At 42.9% G+C, this 18993-nt stretch overlaps 2 protein-coding genes and 2 pseudogenes across 2 annotated transcripts; 1 reads left to right on the top strand and 3 right to left on the bottom strand.

Annotated features, from left to right (window-relative positions):
- Positions 1-1929: 1929 nt before the first annotated feature.
- LOC112130202 (large ribosomal subunit protein eL39-like) lies at positions 1930-2555 on the bottom strand (annotated as a pseudogene).
- A 748-nt stretch (positions 2556-3303) lies between these two features.
- On the bottom strand, positions 3304-12998 carry LOC100454705 (zinc finger protein 888-like; the record flags this gene model as incomplete). Its single annotated transcript, XM_054539260.2, is given in 5 exon segments — positions 3304-3341; positions 4374-4457; positions 4712-4974; positions 5286-6480; positions 12863-12998. Coding segments are annotated over 5 exon segments (1716 nt in total), but the record flags the coding sequence as incomplete, so codon positions are not given.
- A 1477-nt stretch (positions 12999-14475) lies between these two features.
- On the top strand, positions 14476-15328 carry LOC112130203 (small ribosomal subunit protein uS14-like). Its single transcript, XM_054539261.2, has 2 exons — positions 14476-14535; positions 15143-15328. Exons 1-2 carry the CDS (start codon positions 14476-14478, stop codon positions 15326-15328), a joined length of 246 nt encoding a protein of 81 aa, XP_054395236.2.
- Positions 15329-18458: 3130 nt separating this feature from the next.
- LOC129052031 (large ribosomal subunit protein eL39-like) lies at positions 18459-18912 on the bottom strand (annotated as a pseudogene).
- Between the last annotated feature and the right edge of the window lie 81 nt (positions 18913-18993).

Below are 18993 nucleotides of genomic sequence, written 5' to 3' on the forward strand. Positions count from 1 at the left end.
AGCTGGGGCCACAGGCCCTCACCACCAGGCCTGGCTAATTTTTTAATATTTTGTAGAGTCGGGGGTCCACTATGATGCTTAGGCTGGCCTTGAACTCCTGTACTCAAACAATCCTCCCACCTTAGCTTCCCAAAGTGTTGGGATTAAAGGCAAGCCACCATACCCATCCAATTGTAATCTATTTTGGGTGTTTTCTTTGTTGTTCTTTCCTAAGTGTTCTATCAGGTGTGAATAACAAAGGCTGTAAAATAGGCAGTCTTCAAACATTGGGATTTGTTTTCATATAGAGAATAATTATATTACTAAGGATACATTGCAGTCAGGTTGTTCTGTTTTACATGGGCCCTGAAAAAAATATAACTAAATTACAAAATTGGCTGGACAAAATGGCTCACACCTGTAATCCCAGAACTTTGGCAAGCTTAGGCGAATGGATCACCCTGAGGTCAGGAGTTTGAGATCAGCCTGGCCAACACAGCGAAACCCCATCTGTACTAAAAATACAAAAATTACCTGGGCATGGTGGCACGCGCCTGTAATCCCAGCTACTCAAGAGGTTGAGGCAGGAGAATCGCTTGAGCCCAGGCAGCAGAGGTTGCAGTGAGCTGAGATCTCACCACTGCACTCCAGCCTGGGCAACAGAGTGAGACTGCATCTCAAAAAAAGAAAAAAAAATTATAAACTTTTAAATCACCGTATTTCTGCATGCAATAATCTTATGGCAATATCTGTAAGTTAACATGTACTATGAACTATATTTTTCACTCACATCCCTAGTTATCGAAGGTTTCATTTATCAAACACTAGTAATTAGCTAAAACATAATTACATTTAGGAAGAAATTAGCATATCTAAAATATTAGCAAGTTTAAAAAAGCATAATGTGGCCAGGCATGGTTGTTCATGCATGTAATTCCAGCATGATGGGAGGCCGAAGCAGAAAGATAGCTAGTGGCCAAAAGTTGGAGACCAGCCCAGGCAACATGGTGAAACCTCATCTTTATATTTTAAATATTTATGTATTTATGTATTCATTTATTCATCTTTGAGATGGAGTTTCATTCTTATTGCTTAGGCTGGAGTGCAATGGTGTGGTCTTGGCTCACCACAACCTCTGCCTCCTGGGTTCATGTGACTCTCCTGCTTCAGCCTCCCGAGTAGCAGGTATTACAGGCATATGCCATCATGCCTGACTAATTTTCTATTTTTACTAGAGATGGGGTACCTCCACGTTAGTCAGGCTGGTCTCGAACTCCCGAGCTCAGGTGATCGCCCACCGCGGGCTCCCAAAGTGCTGGGATTAGAGGCCTGAGCCACCGTACCCAGCCTCTATGTAGCTTTGTAAAAAATCCTTGTAGCTATCTTGTTTAGGAATAAAATGGGAGACAGGTTTGTCTGACACAGTTCCCAGCTTGACTTTTCTCTTTGGCTTAGTAATTTTTAAGTTTCTTTCACAGCCTTCTGACAGACACAATGCTTTGACACACTGATATTGCTTTATATAGATTTTCCAAAACAATAAAGTCCAAGGGTCTATCATGAACTGGGTTAGCAGAGGCGAGAAGATTCCCAGAAGACTCCTGATCTCAACCAATCCTCCCACCTCAGCCTCCCAGTGTGTGAGGACCACAGGTGTGATCCACTGAACCCAGTGGAGTCTCCATCTCAAAAAAAACCCAAAAAGCAATACAGGAATTAAGGTACTCTATGGAATTACATCATTTGACCTTTTTTTAAATGAAAAGTCTCACATATTTATTACTGAACCCAGCCAACCAACGTGTTCATAACAGATTCAGAGAGAAAAAATGTATTCCCAAAAAAACATGTGCAACTCTCCAGATAATGGTGACATTTTCTGCTTGATATGGTAATGTGATTGTAACACTCAGACAGCATAAAAATGTGTGCCGTCTCATGTGCAATTCCTTATAGACACAGATTGGTTCTTCTCCAATGTCTCCTTTTAAAGTCGTACCTGATTTTATTACCAGTTTTCATCTGAATCCACTGGGGAATGGAACGATTTTGCTTTTCTACTTGGCCAGGAATTGCTTAATCCTGATAGTCTTATGAGAAGATCTGGTGAGAAGCAGAGTCAAGTACACACCACGATGGTGGAGAAAGGAAGAGAAGGGGCTTGACATCTATTTTTTTTTTTTTTTGAGAGAAAGTTTCACTCTTGTTACCCAGGCTGGAGTGCAATGGCACCATCTCAGTTCACTGCAACTTCCACCTCCTGGGTTCAAGTGATTCTCCCACCTCAGCCTCCTGAGGAGCTGGGATTACAGGTGCCTGCCACCATATCTAGCTAATTTTTGTATTTTTAATAGAGATGGCATTTCACCACATTAACCAGCCTGTTCTCAACCTCCTCACTATTGTTTCTGCTATTCGCTGTCAGTCCTCTTCATTGCGGCACAAACAAGATTATTGTTTTTTTTTGAAACTGATGTGGATTGTCTTTCTGCTGCTCCATGTGTAACCTTCAACATTGTCTTCTCCCAACTCAAAATTAGTTATCCATTTACAAACGGTTGGTTTCTTTCGGGCATCGTCCCCATAACCTTTTAATAAAGCATCAATGTTATCATCATTTGTCTACCCAAATTTTACCATAAGTATTCTATTTTTGAGACATGCTGGAGTGCAGTGGCAAGATCACAGCTCACTGCAGCCTCAATCTCCCAGGCTCATGCCATCCTCACGCTGCAGACTCCACAGTAGCTGGCTCTGCAGACATATGCCACCATGCCCAGTGAATTTCTGTATTTTTTGTGTAGAAGGGGTTTTCACCATGTTGCCCAGGCTGGTCCTGAATGCCTGGGCTCACATGACCCACCTGTCTCGGCCTCTGAAAGTGCTGGGATTACAGACCTGAGACACTGCAACTGGTCTCATCATAAATTTTATGTTTCCTCTTGTTTCAATTTTAGCAGAATTTATATTGCTTTTATAGAGTCTCTTTTCAAATTCGTGTCTTATCTTTCTCAGTGCCTCAAACTAGAGCCTGTTCAGACATGTTATAACAGATTTGTATCAGTTTATTTTGGTGCAAAAACTGTGAAATTCATGCACAATTTTCCCATAATATGTATTTTTCCATAAGCTTCTTGAAGACCCCTTGTACTAGAAAACTGTATTCAAGAGGATATATAAAAGGATTGTAGATATGCAAGTGCCATTTACTTCTGGCATGCAAGGATGGTTCAACATATTCAAGCAAATCAATGTGATATACCACTTGAACAGAATAAAAGATGAAAACCACATCATCACATCATCTCAACAGATGGAGAAAAATCATTTCACAAAATTCAGCATCTGATCATCATAGAAATCTTAAACAAAATAGATAGAGAAGGAAATTTACCTCACCAATAGAAAGACCATTGATGAAATGACCAATGTGGAAATAACCAAGCAGGGAAAATGGAATGCTTTTCCTGTAGGATCTCACATGATGCAAGAACGTTCTCACTTTTCCTATTCAATAAATACTGGATGTCCCAGCCAGAGCAATGAAATAGCAAAAGAAATGAAATGCCTCAAAATCAGAAAAAGTAAAATTATATTTGTTTGTAGATGACATGGTCTTCTGCATAGAAAATCACAGAGTCAACCAAAACACTACTGTGACTAATAAACACATCGGTAGATTTGCACAGTACAATATCAGCACCAAAAATTAGTTGAATTTTCATACATTAACAATAAACAATTTTAAATGAAATATTAAAAACACTTCCATTTGCTAGAGAATTTAAAGTAAGAAATAGGAATAAATGGAAAGAAGTGAGAAATTCATACACTGAAATCTACAAACATTGATCAAAATGATTAAAAACATATATAAAAATATAACCCATATTGATGTTTTGGAAAATTGATACTGTGAAATGATTATATAACCCAATGTGATTTAGATTCAACACAATACACATAAAAGTCCCTATCAGTTTTTGTTGAAGAAACAAAAAACAGACTGGGAAAAGTGCTCACCTCTGTTGGCCAGGCTGCTCTCAAACTCCTGATCTTAAGTGATCTACCTGTCTTGGCCTCCCAAAGTGCTGGGATTACAAGGTGTGAGCCACCGCACCTGGCCTAATCCTCTTAACATAAACACTTTGATCTCAATTAATGCTTGAACTCAATGTTAAGTCAACTCAAACTCAAGTCAATGCTGATTTCAATCTAACATCAATTAGTGCTTGATGGTTTGCTATACTCATTGCATTTGGAATTATTACCTCAAAAATGAATTTCCTGATGTCCTGCAAGGAATGACCTCAGACTAAAGACCTTGCCACACATATGACTTTTGTAAGATCTGTGTCTAGTATGGATTCTCTGATGTGTAATGAGGCATGAACCTGAAATAAAGGCTTTGACACAATCGTCACATTTGTGAGGTTTCTTTCCTGTATGAATTTGCCTATGTTTTGCATAAGATGAAGCTTGACTGAAGACCTTGCCACAATCATGACATTTGTAAGATTTCTCTCCAGTAGGAGTTCACTGATAAACTGCAAGGTATGAACGATGTCTGAAAAATTTGCCACAATATAACATTTGTAAGTTCTCACTTCATTATGGGTTCTCCAATGATTTGCAATGGTTATAGCGTTACTGAAGACTTCATGACAATCATTACATTAGTAAAGTTTCCCTATGACATGGATTGCTTGATAGTGAATAAGTGTTGACTGACCACTGAAGGCTCTGTCACACTCATTACACTTGTACGGTTTCTCTCCAGTGTGAATTCTATTGTGTTGTGCCAGGTGTGAATCACACCTGAATGCCTTGTCACAAACCTTACATTTCTATGGTTTCTCTCCAGTATGAACTCTCCTGTGTAATTCAAGGTGTGAATTGAAATTGAAAACTTTGTCACATTCTTCACATTTGTAAGGTTTTTCTCCAGTATGAAGTCTATGATGACGTTCAAAGTTTGATTTTCAATTAAAAACCTTGCCACAGGCCAGGCACGGTGGCTCACGCCTGTAATCCCAACACTTTGGGAGGCCGAGGCGGGCAGATCACGAGGTCAGGAGATCGAGACCATCCTGGCTAACACAGTGAAACTCCGTCTCTACCAAAAATATGAAAAAATTAGCTGGGTGTGGTGGCAGGTGCCTGTAGTCCCAGCTACTCCAGAGGCTGAGGCAGGAGAATGGCATGAACCCAGGAGGCAGAGCTTGCAGTGAGCCAAGATCGTGCCACTGCACTCCAGCCTGGGTGACAGAGCGAGACTCCGTCTCAAAAAAAAAAAAAAAAAAAATCTGCCACAATCATTACACTTGTAAGGTTTCTCTCCAGTATGAAGTCTATGATGACATGCAAGGTTTGATCTGTGATTAAAAACCTTGCCACACTTGTTACACTTGTAACATTTCTCTCCGGTATGAATGACCTTATGCATTACAAGAGATGAAATTTGAACAAAGGTCTTGCCACACTCATTACACTTGTAAGGTTTCTCCCCAGTGTGAATTATAATATGTTGTGCCACGTGTGAATCACATCCAAAAGCCTTGTCACAAACCTTACATTTGTATGGTTTCTCTCCAGTATGAATTCTCCTATGTCTTTCAAGGTGTGATTTGCACCTGAAAACTTTGTCACATTCTTCACATTTGTAAGGTTTCTCTCCAGTATGAAGTCTATGATGACGTGCAAGATGTGCTTTTTGATTAAAAACCTTGCCACATTCATTACATTTGTGAGGTTTCTCTCCAGTATGAATTGCCTTGTGAATTACAAGGGATGACTTGTAACTGAAGGTCTTGCCACACTCATTACACTTGTAAGGTTTCTCACCAGTGTGACATCTACGATGGCATGCAAGGTATCGCTTCTGATTAAAGACCTTGCCACATATATCACATTTATATTGTTTCCCTCCTAAATGGATTATCTGACTTTTTTTTAACAGTGAGCTACAGTTAAAGGCTTTGCCACTCTCATTACATTGGAAAGATTTTTCTCTCATGTGTGCTTCCTGTTTTTGTGTGAGTAATGAAGAATGGAGGAAATTATTCCCATACTTATTAGAAATATGGGTTTTAGGAATACAAGAAATTCTTTGGGATGCTGAAACTGAGGAAGCATCATTGACAGACTTCTCAACTTGACTATCAATTTTCCCTTTGCTCTGAAATATATGCAGTTCAGGCAGATGTGAATGAAAGCTTAATCCAAGCTGATCTTTAATAGGCTTGTTTCCAGCATGCCTTTGATCATCTCGGTCTGTACTACCAGTCAACTTTTTTATTTCTGTCATGAGTGCTTCGTGGCCATTTCTTTCATCTTCTTGCCACTGAAACTCAAAGTCCTGAAAATCTTTCTCAATTTCCTGGAAGGAAAAATCTCGAATGTGATGACTTGCTTGTCTTTGCAATGTCTCTGTGTGGAACACTTCTGTATTGCCTTGCCCTCTTGATGAGAACTTCCTTGTCATGCATTTGGAAGAGACAGCTACAAAATATAAACACCAATAGGTTTCCAATTAAGTGCAGATGATAAATAATACTGAAATGTGTAAATAGGACACAAAAAACAATATTTATTTTGAAATTCCCAAACATGATCTTCAAAGTTTAAGAACACAAAAGGAGTAAGATTCTTTAATAAATAAAGGGTGATTACATGTTCTTCAAGTCATTTCTATGGAAGCCCATTCCCAATATCATGACGAAACACTGACAGAGCACAAACATGTGCAAGCCTAAAGTAAGGAGCGTTTTTCCACTGTGACTCTAAAGTGTATCACAGTTTGCAAAAAGCATATTACTGTCACATTGAAGAAGGAAAAAAATATGTTCTTCATATTTACAGCATATTTAGAGTATACAAATAAATGCTAAAGACCAGATAACATACTATATTGGTAAATAATCCACAACAAGCTCTTGTAAGGATAATCAAAATCAATGGAAATTCTATATTGTCAAACAATCACAGCACTGAGAAGATAAGAAAAGAATATAAAAATTAGCCAGGGGTGGTGGCCCATGCCTGTAATCCCAGCTACATAAGAGTCTGAGGCACAAGAATCACCAAGAGGCAAAGGCTGCAGTGAGTCAATATCGCACCATTGCACTCCAGCCTGGATGACAAAGTGAGACTCCGTCTCAAAAAAAAAAAAAAAAAAAGGCAGGGCATGGTGGCTCACACCTGTAATTCCAGTACTTTGGGAGGCAGAGGCAGGTGGATCACCTCAATACAAAAAGTAGTCGGGCATGGTGATGGGCACCTGTAATCCCAGATACCTGGGAGGCTGAGGCGGAAGAATTGCTTGAATCCGAGAGGCAAAGATTGTGGTAAGCTGAGATCTTGCCACTGCACTCCACCCTGGGCAACAGAGTGAGACTCTGTCCCCAAAAAAAGAAAGTGTGAATACCATATTTTTCTGAATAACTGTGAAAAATTTCCTATATCCATGTGGAACAGGCACTTTGTGACTTTTTTAAAAAATGTTTGTTATTTTTGTATTTTTGAGATGGAGTCTTGCTCTGTCACCCAGGCTGGAGTGCAATGGCACAATCTTGGCTCACTGCAATCTTTACCTCCTGGTTTCCAGTGAGTGTCTTGCCTCAGCCTCCTGAGTACCTTGGATTACAGGCAAGAGCCAGCATGCCCAGCTAATTTTTGTATTTTTAGTAGAGATGGGGTTTCACCATGTTGGCCATTTGGGATTATGGGCATAAGCCACTGCACCCAGTGGCACTTTGTGACATTAATGAGTGCAGCATGTCAGTTATATTGCATGCCACATACTGAATACTCACATGTAAAGTCATAAAATTCAATTAATAAAATATTGTAACTAATGATAAAACAGGAAAATAATATGTACATATATAAAGCCTGCAGAATTGTAAACAATTTCCACTTAAGAAAAAAGCCACAATTTCTACTTACCACCAGCACACAATATAAGAACTGAATTACATGTTAAGATCACTACCTTCTGATTTATGAGGTCAAGAAAATATGCAGCATTGCCAGGAGCGGTGGCTCACGCCTGTAATCCCAGCACTTTGGGAGGCCAAGGGGGGTGGATCATGAGGTCAGGAGATCGAGACCATCTTGGCTAACACGGTGAAACCCCGTCTCTACTAAAAATACAAAACATTAGCCGGGTGTGGTGGCACATGCCTGTAATCCCAGCTACTCGGGAGGCTGAGGCAAGAGAATGGCGTGGACCTGGGAGGTGGAGCTTGTAGTGAGCAGAGATCACACCACTGCACTCCAGCCTGGGCGACAGAGTGAGACTCTCTCTCAAAAGAAAAAAAAGAAAAGAAAATACACAGCATTACAATGAATAAGCATTGACTAACTGCCAGGTGCAGTGGTGCATGCCTGTAATCCCAGCACTTTGGGAGGCTGAGGCATGCGGATCACGAGGTCAGGAGTTCAAGACCAGCCTGGGCAAAATGCTGAAACCCCATCTCTACTAAAAATACAAAAAAATTAGCTGGGCATGGCAGAAGATGCCTGTAATCCCAGCTACTTGGGAGGCTGAGGCAGGAATCGTTTGAACCCGGGAGGTGGAGGTGTCAGTGAGCTGAGATCGTGCCACTACACTCCAGCCTGGGCAACAGGATGAGACTCAAACTACTCAACTACTTCTCAAATAAGCTTTGGTATGATTGATATTCTCTAATAGGATATTCCTGCAGATGCAGACTTTGAGAGAATTTAGTCATGGGTGTTGACTACTCATGAATGGGACCACTGCATTTATAAAAAGAGATATTAAAGGGTTCACTGACTCTTCTTTCCGTGTCAGGACATGGCAGGAAGATGGCTGGTCTAAATCATGAAGAAGTCTCTCACCAGGAACCAATTTGGCTGGCACCTTGCTCTTGGATTTCCCACTTTCCAAATTCATGAGAAATAAATTTCTGCAACTTAAGCCTCCCCATTTAAGCTATTTCCTTTTTTGTTTGTTTTTGAGATGGAGTCATGCTCTATCACGCAGGCTGGAGTGTAGTGGCATGATTCTCCTACCTCAAGTCATTCTCCTGCCTCAGCACAGAGTCACTCTGTCACATGGGCTGGAGTGCAGTGGCGTGATCTTGGCTCACTGCAACCTACACCTCCTGGGTTCAAGTGATTCTCCTGCCTCGGCCTCCCAAGCAGCTGGGATTACAGGTGCACGCCACCATACACAACTAATTTTTCTATTTTTAGTAGAGATGGGGTTTCACCATGTTGACCAGGCTTGTCTTGAACTCTTTACCTCAAGTGATTGGCCTGTCTCATCCTTCCAAATTGCTGGGATTACAGGTGTGAGCCACTGGGCCTGGCCCATTTTTGGCATTTAGTACATTAGAGGTTTCACTATGTTGGCCAGTTTGGTCTCAAACTCCTGACCTCAAGCAATCTACCCACCTTGGCCTCCAAAAGTGCTGGGATTCGAGGGGTGAGGCACCATGACCAGCCAGTCTAAGCTATTTCTGACAGGACAGTGAAATGACTGAGACAGGAACAGGAGACTCTCATCATCATCACCGAAGGCTGACAAATCTTATTAAACAAACGAAGTTAACAGTCTGTACTGTAAAACTTGCAATCCTTGAAGCCATCTAATAGCACTAATGTGTTAAAAACCTTGAGACAGGCCGGGTGCAGTGGCTCATGCCAGTAATCCCAGCATTTTGGGAGGCTGAGGTGGGAGGATCACAAGGTCAGGAGACTGAGACCACCCTGGCTAACAAGGTGAAACTCTGTCTTTACTAAAAAAAGATACAAAAAATTAGCCCAGCATGTTGGCACCCACCTGTACTCCCAGCTACTTGGGAGGCTGAGGCAGAAGAATTGCTTGAACCTGGGAGGTGGAAGTTGTGGTGAGCTGAGATCACACCACTGTACGTTAGCCTGGGCATCAAAGCGAGACTCCATCTCAAAGAAAAAAAAAAGGAAATGAAACAAGGCTACAGAGTAACTCCAACACACAAACATATATAAAGTTCTCCAGTAAAGGTAAATAAAAAAACAGGTAGGCCGGGCATGGTGGTTCATGCCTGTAATCCCAGCACTTTGGGAGGCCGAGGCAGACAGATCACCTGAGGTCGGAAGTTCAAGACCAGCCTGACCAAAAAAGAGAAACCCTGTCTCTACTAAAAATACAAAATTAGCTGGGTGTGGTGGCCCATGCCTGTAATCCCAGCTACTTGGGAGACTGAGGCAGGAGAATCACTTCAGCCCAAAAAGCAGAGGTTGGGGTAAGCTGAGGTTGCAGCATTGCACTTCAACCTGAGTGACAAGAGCAAAACTGTCTCATAAATATATATTAATTAATTAATAAAAGGACAAATACAGAAACCGGCATACATATACCTTTTCTTCATAACTAAACTTTTTTCATATTATTTAAAATAAAAAGGCATGAAAAAACACTGTACATATATGTTAACTGAAATGCAACATATACAGAAATAATTCTGACATAAATAAAAAAAGTTCTAGTGGAGAGGGAGTAGTTTTTGCAGGTTATCAAATACTTCTGTTTTTTGTTTGTTTGTTTGTTTGTTTTTAAGATGGAGTCTTGCCCTGTCTCCCAGCCTAGAGTGGAATGGTGCAATCTTGGCTCACTGCAATCTCCACCTCACAGGTTCAAGCAATTATCCTGCGTCAGCCTTCCGAGTAGCTGGGATAACAGGCACCTGACACCATGCCCGGCTAAGTTTTGTATTTTTAGTAGAAACGGAGCTCACAACATTCACCAGTTTGGTCTCGAACTCCTGATTTCAGGCGATCTGCCTGCCTCCACTGGGATCACAGCCACCCACCACCGTGCCTCATTAATTTTTGTAATTTTAGTAGAGACGAAGTTTTGACATGTCAGCCAGGTTGGTTTTGAACTCCTGACCTCAGGTGATACACCCACCTTGGCCTCCCAAAGTGCTGGGATTACAGGCATGAGCCACTGCACCCAGCCAGGTTATGAAAATTTCAAGTTTCATTATTATGCTATAATTTAAGGTGTTTAACATACCTGCAACAATAAACTCTGCCCAAATATCTATACAACACACTTCACTTCTGCGTACTAAAAGGAATGGACACTAATGTGGTTGTTATATTCACACTGGAATCATGTTTAAACCACTTATATATTTACTAAGAACTATGAGACAAAACTATTTAAAACAATAACAATGGTTGGGCCATGGTGGCTCGCGCCTGTAATCCCAGTGTTTTGGGAAGCCAAAGAAGGTGGATCACTTGAGATCAGGAGTTTGAGATCAGCCTGGCCAACATGGTGAAACCTCGTCTCTACTAAAAACACAAAAATTAGCTGGGCATTGTGGTGAGCGCTTGCAGTCCCAGCTACATGGAAAGCTGGGGCAAAAGAATCCTTTGAGCCCAGGAGGCAGAGGCTATGGTTAGCCAAGATTGCACCACTGCACTGTAGCCTGAGTGACACTGTGAGACAAGGAAAAGAAAGAGAAGAGAAGAAAAAAGAACAGAGAAATAAGCGGGGGGGAAAAGATGTCTGTTCAGAGATCTCAGGATTTAACCTTTTTTTCCCACAGAATTCTCCAATTGCAGAGAGTTTCCCTACACATTATTTGAAGGTGGAGCTTCCACTCTGCCCGTCTGAGCTCTTACCTGCATTTACACCTGTAATACATTCCCACCCATCTGGATTTTTTTTTTTTTTTTTGAGACAGAGTTTTGCTCTTGTTGCCTAGGCTGGAGTGCAATGGCGCAATCTCAGTTCACTGCAACCTCGGCCTCCTGGGTTTAAGCAATTCTCCTGCCTCAGCCTCCCGAGTAGCTGGGATTACAGGCATGTGCCACCACACCTGGCTAAGTTTGTATTCTTAGTAGAGACGGAGTTTCTCCATGTTGGTCAGGCTGTTCTCGAACTCCCAACCTCCGGTGATCCACCCGCCTCAGCCTCAAAAACTGCTGGGATTACAGGCATGAGCCACTGTGCCCGGCCCTGGATTTTTTTTTTTTTTGCTATTTTCACTTCACACTCCACAGTCCAGGGCTCTTTCCCTTGCTCCAACATAGAGATAACAGGTCAGAAAGAGGCTCCTGCTTATAAAAAGAAAGAACCATAATGTGCTGGAGCTTTTCTAGAGTCCCAGCCCTATGTTTCCATAGGAAAGAAGACATTACAGATGGATCTAGGAAAATATTTCACTAATTCCTCCACTGACTGCCTCCTTCTGAATGCTTAGGGAGCACTGTAATATGTAATATGTGGACATCGAGCTGTCTTCCAAGAACTACTGAATTGAAAGCACAGGAGAAGCAAACAGGGAATTGGGTATCTTTAAACTCTATCAGAAGGTTTTGTTTTTGTTTCTTCAGAGTCTGCCGCCTGGGCTGGAGTGCAGTGTTGTGTTTTCAGCTCACTGGAACCTTGGACTCCTGGGATCAAGTGATTCTCTTTCCTCAGCCTTTCTAGGAGCTGGGATTAGAGGCATGCACCACCACACCAGGCACGTGCCACCATGTCAGGCTAATTTTTATATTTTTAGTAGAAATGGGGTTTCTACATGCTGGCCAAGCTGGTCTCAAACTCCTGACCTGAAGTGATCCACACACCTAGGCCTCCCAAGGTGCTGGGATGACAAGTGTGAGCCACCACGCCCAGCCTGCCATAATGTTTTATGCCTACTTTAGTTCTGGAACCCCAAATGAGGTATCATGAAGAATGCAGAACATCTAAGCAAAGGGGACAGTGAAAGTCCAGATGCTACATCATGAAGCTTTTCATTTCAAAATCAATACGGCTTCCATTTTAGTCAAGGAACAATGGGGCTCCCAAGAGAAACAAGAGAAAATGCAAAGATACACAAGGGCACATCCCCAGGAGGGAAGTTATCCTCACCCAGGGAGACCAGGTTCCTATAATTCTCCAGCATCAGGTCTCTGTATAGAGTCCTCTGAGCAGGGTCCAGGCATTTCCACTCCTCCTGAGAGAATTCTATGGCCACATCCCTGAATGTCAATAGACCCTGAAATGAAAACACATTTTAACCAAATGGTTATGGGAGGAGTTCCTATCTTTACAGAAAATGAGAAGAGGAGAGGGGAAAGCATGGATTTAATTGTAGAGAATGTTCTGATATCTGAGTAAGGGACTTTTCACCACATGTCTTCCCAGTTGTCTTTGATTATATTTTTTGAAGAGATCACCACCTGCTGCTTAAACACAGCAGGGTTGTGGGTGCAGAATTGGGAGCCTGAGGTCCCAGCTACTCAGGAGGCAGAGGCGGGAGGATCGCTGATCATGGGGGTCCAGGCCAGCCTGGGCGACAAAGTAACACTCCCTTGCACAGGGCTCCCTTCCTCATCTGTCTTTCTCTCCCTTTTTTTTTTTTAAAAAAAAAACAACAAAAAAAACTTTTTTAAATAAAATATTTGATGGTATGACATAGGGATCCAACATTATTCTTTTACATGTGGATATCCAGTTACTTGTCCCAGCACGTTTGTGGAAGAGATCTATTACTTCCTTTTTTTTGTTTAAGTCAATTTTTTTTTTTTTTTAGACAAGGATATTGCAACTATCACTTAAAGTCTGGTGGCACATTCTTTAGGAGGTCCTTAAGGCAATATATTTAATTTACAATTTGATTTGATGTTAAAGTTTTTTAAAACATCACCTCAAACTAGATGCTCAAAATAATGCCCTCACAATAGTCTTTGTAAAATGTATTCAGATGTTTGATAAAAAATAATGGTGGCTTTATATTACAATAGCGCTCATTAGCACCACTATAATTAAGGGTCTACCAAGTTTCCAGCAAAACCACCTATTTCTTAGGAGTTTCAAAGGTCACATTGGCTTTAACCAGTTGGGTCTTTTTTAAAATATACTTTCACCTGCCTCAGCTTCCAGAGTAGCTGGCATTACAGGCGCGCGCCACCATGCACGGCTAATTTTTGTATTTTTGGTAGAGATGGGGTTTCACCATGTTGGCCAAGCTAGTCTTGAACTCCTGACTTCAAGTTATCCGCCTGTCTTGGCCTTTCAAAGTGCTGGGATTACAGGCATGAGCCACCGTGCCTGGCCCAAGAAATTATCTTTATTTTACTTTTTAAAAGCTACAAAAAAAAAAAAAAAAAAATTGAAAACAAAGATCTTCCCCCAAATGAGAAATCTTTTTCATGAAGATAATAGAGAAAGAAATAAAAATGATTTTATTAATAAATAAGCCTTAGACCAGAATGTGATGGGAAATAGAGGCAAACTGCGAAGAGACTGAAAAGAGAGAAAGAAACTTCACTGTTTTGTACAACCCATTAAGTGCATGTTTTCAAGATAAACACTAATCAGTCCTCAGGAAAGAGGACTTGACAACACCCTTGGTCACACATAGTTCATCCTGGCTCTACTTGGTAATGGAGGTGACCATCTGTGTCAGCTAATTAGCTTCATCCCGAGGGAGGGGAAGAAACCCTAACCCATGTCTTTTTGACAAGTGTGAGTTTTACAACATGGCGACAGGTGCCCTCTCTGGTGAGGCTTTTACAATCCGACAGAAACTGATGTCAGCAGTAAGTAATAAAATTTAGAATATATGATTAAGTAGAGAGTTAATGTGAACACAACGCTTGAAGAAAGCCACCTGGAAACATCAACGCCAAATGAATGGGATCGGCGTTCCCAAGTAGAGACGTTACGGTTTTACACACATAGGGAAAGACAGAGAAGCTTTAGCAGAATCACCACATTTTCTATTCAAGACCAGTGCATAGGTTGCAGCAACTTGATTTGTTACAGATTGATACACTTCAAGGAAGGTTACTTTATCTCTCCAGAAGAAGGGACAATGATCTGAGGAGGTCTTTTCTTTGGAGCTGCCTAGTCTTTCTAATTACTTACAGGAAAACTCTTAGAAGTTGCGCCTGCATTCCACTGGACTGAGGTTGCATGACCACATCCCTCTCAAGGCTCAGAATTATTTAAAGGTCCATAGCTTTCAATTGGAATTATTTGGGCCGGGCGCGGTGGCTCACGTCTGTAATCGCAGCACTTTGGGAGGCCGAGGCGGGCGGATCACGAGGTCAGGAGATCGAGACCATCCTGGCTCACACGGTGAGACCCCATCTCTACTAAAAATACAGCTCCTTCCTTTTACCTCGTTGCATTCCTGAGAACAAGGTGGGTCACCAGCAGCTGTGCTGGAGCCACCGGCGAAAATTCGGCCAGGGTTCTCGATCTTGTCGCGTCTGTACAAACCGGCACGGTCTGATCCGGAAATATGGCCTCAATATGTGCTGCCAGTGTTTCCGTCAGTACACGAAGGGTATCGGTTTCATTAATGGACTAAATGATCTTCCTTCATAGGATTATCCAAGGCATCTACTCAATGAAAAACCATGATAGTTCTTTGTATGTAAAATAAACATTTGAAAAAACAAACAAACAAAAAAACACAAAAAATTAGCCGGGCGTGGTGGCGGGCGCCTGTAGTCCCAGCTACTCGGGAGGCTGAGGCAGGAGAACGGCGTGAACCCGGGAGGCGGAGCTTGCAGTGAGCGGATATCGCGCCACTGCACTCCAGCCTGGGCGACAGCAAGACTCCGTCTCAAAAAAGTAAATAAATAAATAAATTGGAATTATTTGAGGTTTGAATTATTTAATTTCCTACTGAGATACAGGTACAGATAGTTGTTTGCCTTGTTGTTTGCCTTTCAAAGAGAGCTCCCAAGTCCTTCAGAAATACACACCTGGGCCGGTCGCTACGGCTCACGCCTGTAACCATAGTACTTTGGGAGAATGAGGCAGGTGATAGACTGAGCTCAGGAGTTAAAGACCAGTCTGGGCAACACGATGAAACCCCATCTCTACTCAAATACAAAAAAATTAGCCGGGCGTGGCGGCTTGTGCCTGTAGTCCCAGCAACTTGGGAGGTTGAGGCAGGAGAATTGCTTGAACCCGGGAGGTGATGATTGCAGTAAACTGAGATCGCCCAACCGCACTCCAGCCTGAGCGACAGTGAGAAACTCCATCCTCAAACCAAAAAAAAAAAAAAAAAAAAAAAAAATGGATCATTAAGCTGAAAAACAAAATTAGTTTATAAAAAATACCACTTCAGGGTGGGCACGGTGGCTTACGCCTGTAATCCCAGCACTTTGGGAGGCCGAGACGGGTGGATTGCCAGAGGTCGGGAGTTTGAGACCAGCCTGACCAACATGGAGAAACGCCTTCTCTACTATAAATACAAAATCAGTCGGGCGTGCTGGTGCACGCCTGTAATTCCAGCTACTCGGGAGACTGAGGCAGGAGAACGGCTTGAACACCGGAGACGGAGGTTGCGGTGAGCTGAGATCGCGCCATTGCACTCCAGCCTGGGCCACAAGAGCAAAACTGCGTCTCAAAAAAGAAAAAAAAAACACTGCAGAAGACAGAGAAAATGCACTTACAAATTCTCTAAATAAATGTCCAAAGAAAAGAGAGAAAATGAAAAAAAAAATCTCTTCCTTTATTTTCAAAGGAGGAATTATACATCTCATTTATTTGTTTGTTTGAGACCGGATCTAGCTCTGTCATTCAGGGTGGAGTGTGGTGGTGAGATCAGTGCTTACTGCAGCCTCCAAATCCCTGGCTCAAGTGACCCTCCCACCTCAGCGCCCCTAGCAGCTGGGACCACAGGCGCGCATCACCACATCTTGTTGATTTTTTCGATTTTTAGGAGAGACGAGGTCTCACTATACTGCCCAGGCTGATCTCGAACTCCTGGGCTCAAGCGATCCTCCCGCATCGGCCTCTCAAAGTGCTGGGATTACAGGTGTGAGCCACCGCTCCGGGACCTGACTTTATTTCCATGAAATAGGAAATTCTTTTTCACCTCCTGTGTGTAATAGGCAGTTTTGCATGTCACCCTTCAGTTTCCATTATCCACTTAAACAACCCAGGACCTTGCTTAGTTTAATGAGCCGCCCTAATTGTCAGTCCCCGCTGCAACCAGCGTCCCACTGCACCCCTTTACCGAGGCCCCTGCACTCTCCCCAACCCTGCCCCAGACTGAGGGGATCTCGCCCCGCCTGCAGGACTCTACCAGCTCCAAAAAGGTGCTTTGCATTAAAACCATTTTCAACTTAAGAGGAAAAACGATTCAGCGTTCGGTACCGGTGGCCCACTACAATATGTTGTTTTTACCTTAGATTGAAATATTAACTTCATTTGAAATATTAACTTAAAACGGGCAGGAAGCATCCCTGTGCTATTAGGGGTAATATCACCGCACACCAGAAACAATCCACCAATCAGAACCCGGAGGATCCAGTCCTGGAGGGCAAGAGGATGACAGCAGGCGACATCTGTGGCCAAGTTGAATAGAGAGTCCGGACCCCCCTCCTCCAGGCCCCACTTTTCAGAACAACACCCCTTCCAGACTCCGCTCTCAAGATAAAGATACCCCTCTGGCCCCGCCCCTTCCCGCTGTCCCGCCCGGCCCCCAGGCAGCCTCCTCCCTCTTGCCCCGCCCCAGTCCCGTTCCAGGCCCAGTCCCCAAAGCGGCTTCCACCCTCTCGCCCCGCCCAAGCACCTGTTCTGGCCCCGTCCCCTCGGCGACCTTTCCCCCCTCCCGTTCTGTCCCCGTCCGCTGTCCAGAACCCGCCCAGACAGGGTGGAGGACCCGCCTACGGTTGTTCTGCAGCGCCCGGGGCTGACTCAGGTGAGTGTTTTTTGTCTTTCTGCTTCAAACCTGTCTTTCGCAGGACCCCAGCCCCGAGTCCAGCCACACCAGGAATCTGGGTGCTTCGGGATGTTGAAATCCCCACGCGAGTTTGTGCAGTTGTCAGGGAGTCCCAGCTTCGCCATGGGAAGCTCACAGACCGGATGGCCCTGCAGCTTTTGTATCGTTTTAGACCCTGTCCTCCGCCTTTCAAGACCCTATTGCCCTTTTCAGTAATCCCGGTTGGCAGCGTCTGTGCGCCTCACCCTTCATCCACCCATGTTTCCCAGCTGTCAGCACCTTTGTTCTCGTGATCGCTGACTCCACAGTGTCCATCTTTGCTTGGCGTGCTGGATGAGGACTACGAAATTCCTACTTTTGTGAGAATTAGATCAATTTTTTTTTGTATAACGTTCACTCGTTTTGTTGCCTAAAATGGGGTCACAGTCCACACCTCATGTTAGAGTTCTTGGATCTTGTGCAGTAAAGAATTCAAGGCGAGTGTCCGAGTGCCGTGAGGAAAATTCAAGTTCCCAGCTTGAATTTTCCTTTGGCTTAGTAATTTTTATTTTCCTTTCTCAAGCCTGTGGCAGACGTAATGTTTTGACACACTGATATTGCTTTATATAGATTTCTTAACAGCTAAAGTCCAAGGGTCTGTCATGAGCTGGGTTAGGGGAGACGAGAAGATTCCCAGGAGACTCCTGGTCTCAAGCAATCCTCCCACCTTAGCCTCCCAAAGTGCCAGGACCACAGGTGTGATCCACTGAACCCAGTGGAGTCTCCATCTCAAAAAAAACAAAAGAAGGCAAAACAGACATTAAGGTACTCTACGTAATTACATCATTTGACTTTTTTTTTAAATGAAAAGTCTCACATGTTTACTACTGAACCCAGCCAACCAAAGCGTTCATAAAGGATTCAGAGAGAAAAAATATATTCCCAAGAAAACATGTCCAACTCTCCAGACAGTGGTGACATGTTCAGTGTAATATGGTAACGTGATTGTGACCTTCAGACAGCATAAATGTGTGTGCCATCTCACGTGCAATTCCTAATAGACCCAGTTTGGTTCTTCTCCAATGTCTCCTTTTGGAGTTGTACCTGATTTTGTTACCAGTTTTCATCCAAATAAACTGGGGAATGAGACGATTTTACTTTTGTTTCTTGGCCAGGAATCTCTTAACCCTGAAAGTCTTGTGAGAAGACATGGCAGGAAGCTGAGTAAAGCACACACCATGATGGTGGAGAAGGAAAGAGAAAGGGGCTTAAAATTTTTTTTTTTTAAGACAGAGTTTTGCTCAAACTCTGAATAACAGCCTGTTCAGACATG

Source organism: Pongo abelii, chromosome 20 (assembly GCF_028885655.2).
Source record: "Pongo abelii isolate AG06213 chromosome 20, NHGRI_mPonAbe1-v2.0_pri, whole genome shotgun sequence".
In the NCBI taxonomy this organism is placed as follows: domain Eukaryota; kingdom Metazoa; phylum Chordata; class Mammalia; order Primates; family Hominidae; genus Pongo; species Pongo abelii.

Excerpts from the sequence above, each read along its gene's own strand:
- LOC112130203 (XM_054539261.2), top strand. The coding sequence starts at position 14,476 with ATGGCGACAGGTGCCCTCTCTGGTGAGGCTTTTACAATCCGACAGAAA. Across the intron at positions 14,536-15,142 it reads GACAGAAACTGATGTCAGCA|GTGGGTCACCAGCAGCTGTG; the intron begins GTAAGTAATAAA and ends CCTGAGAACAAG.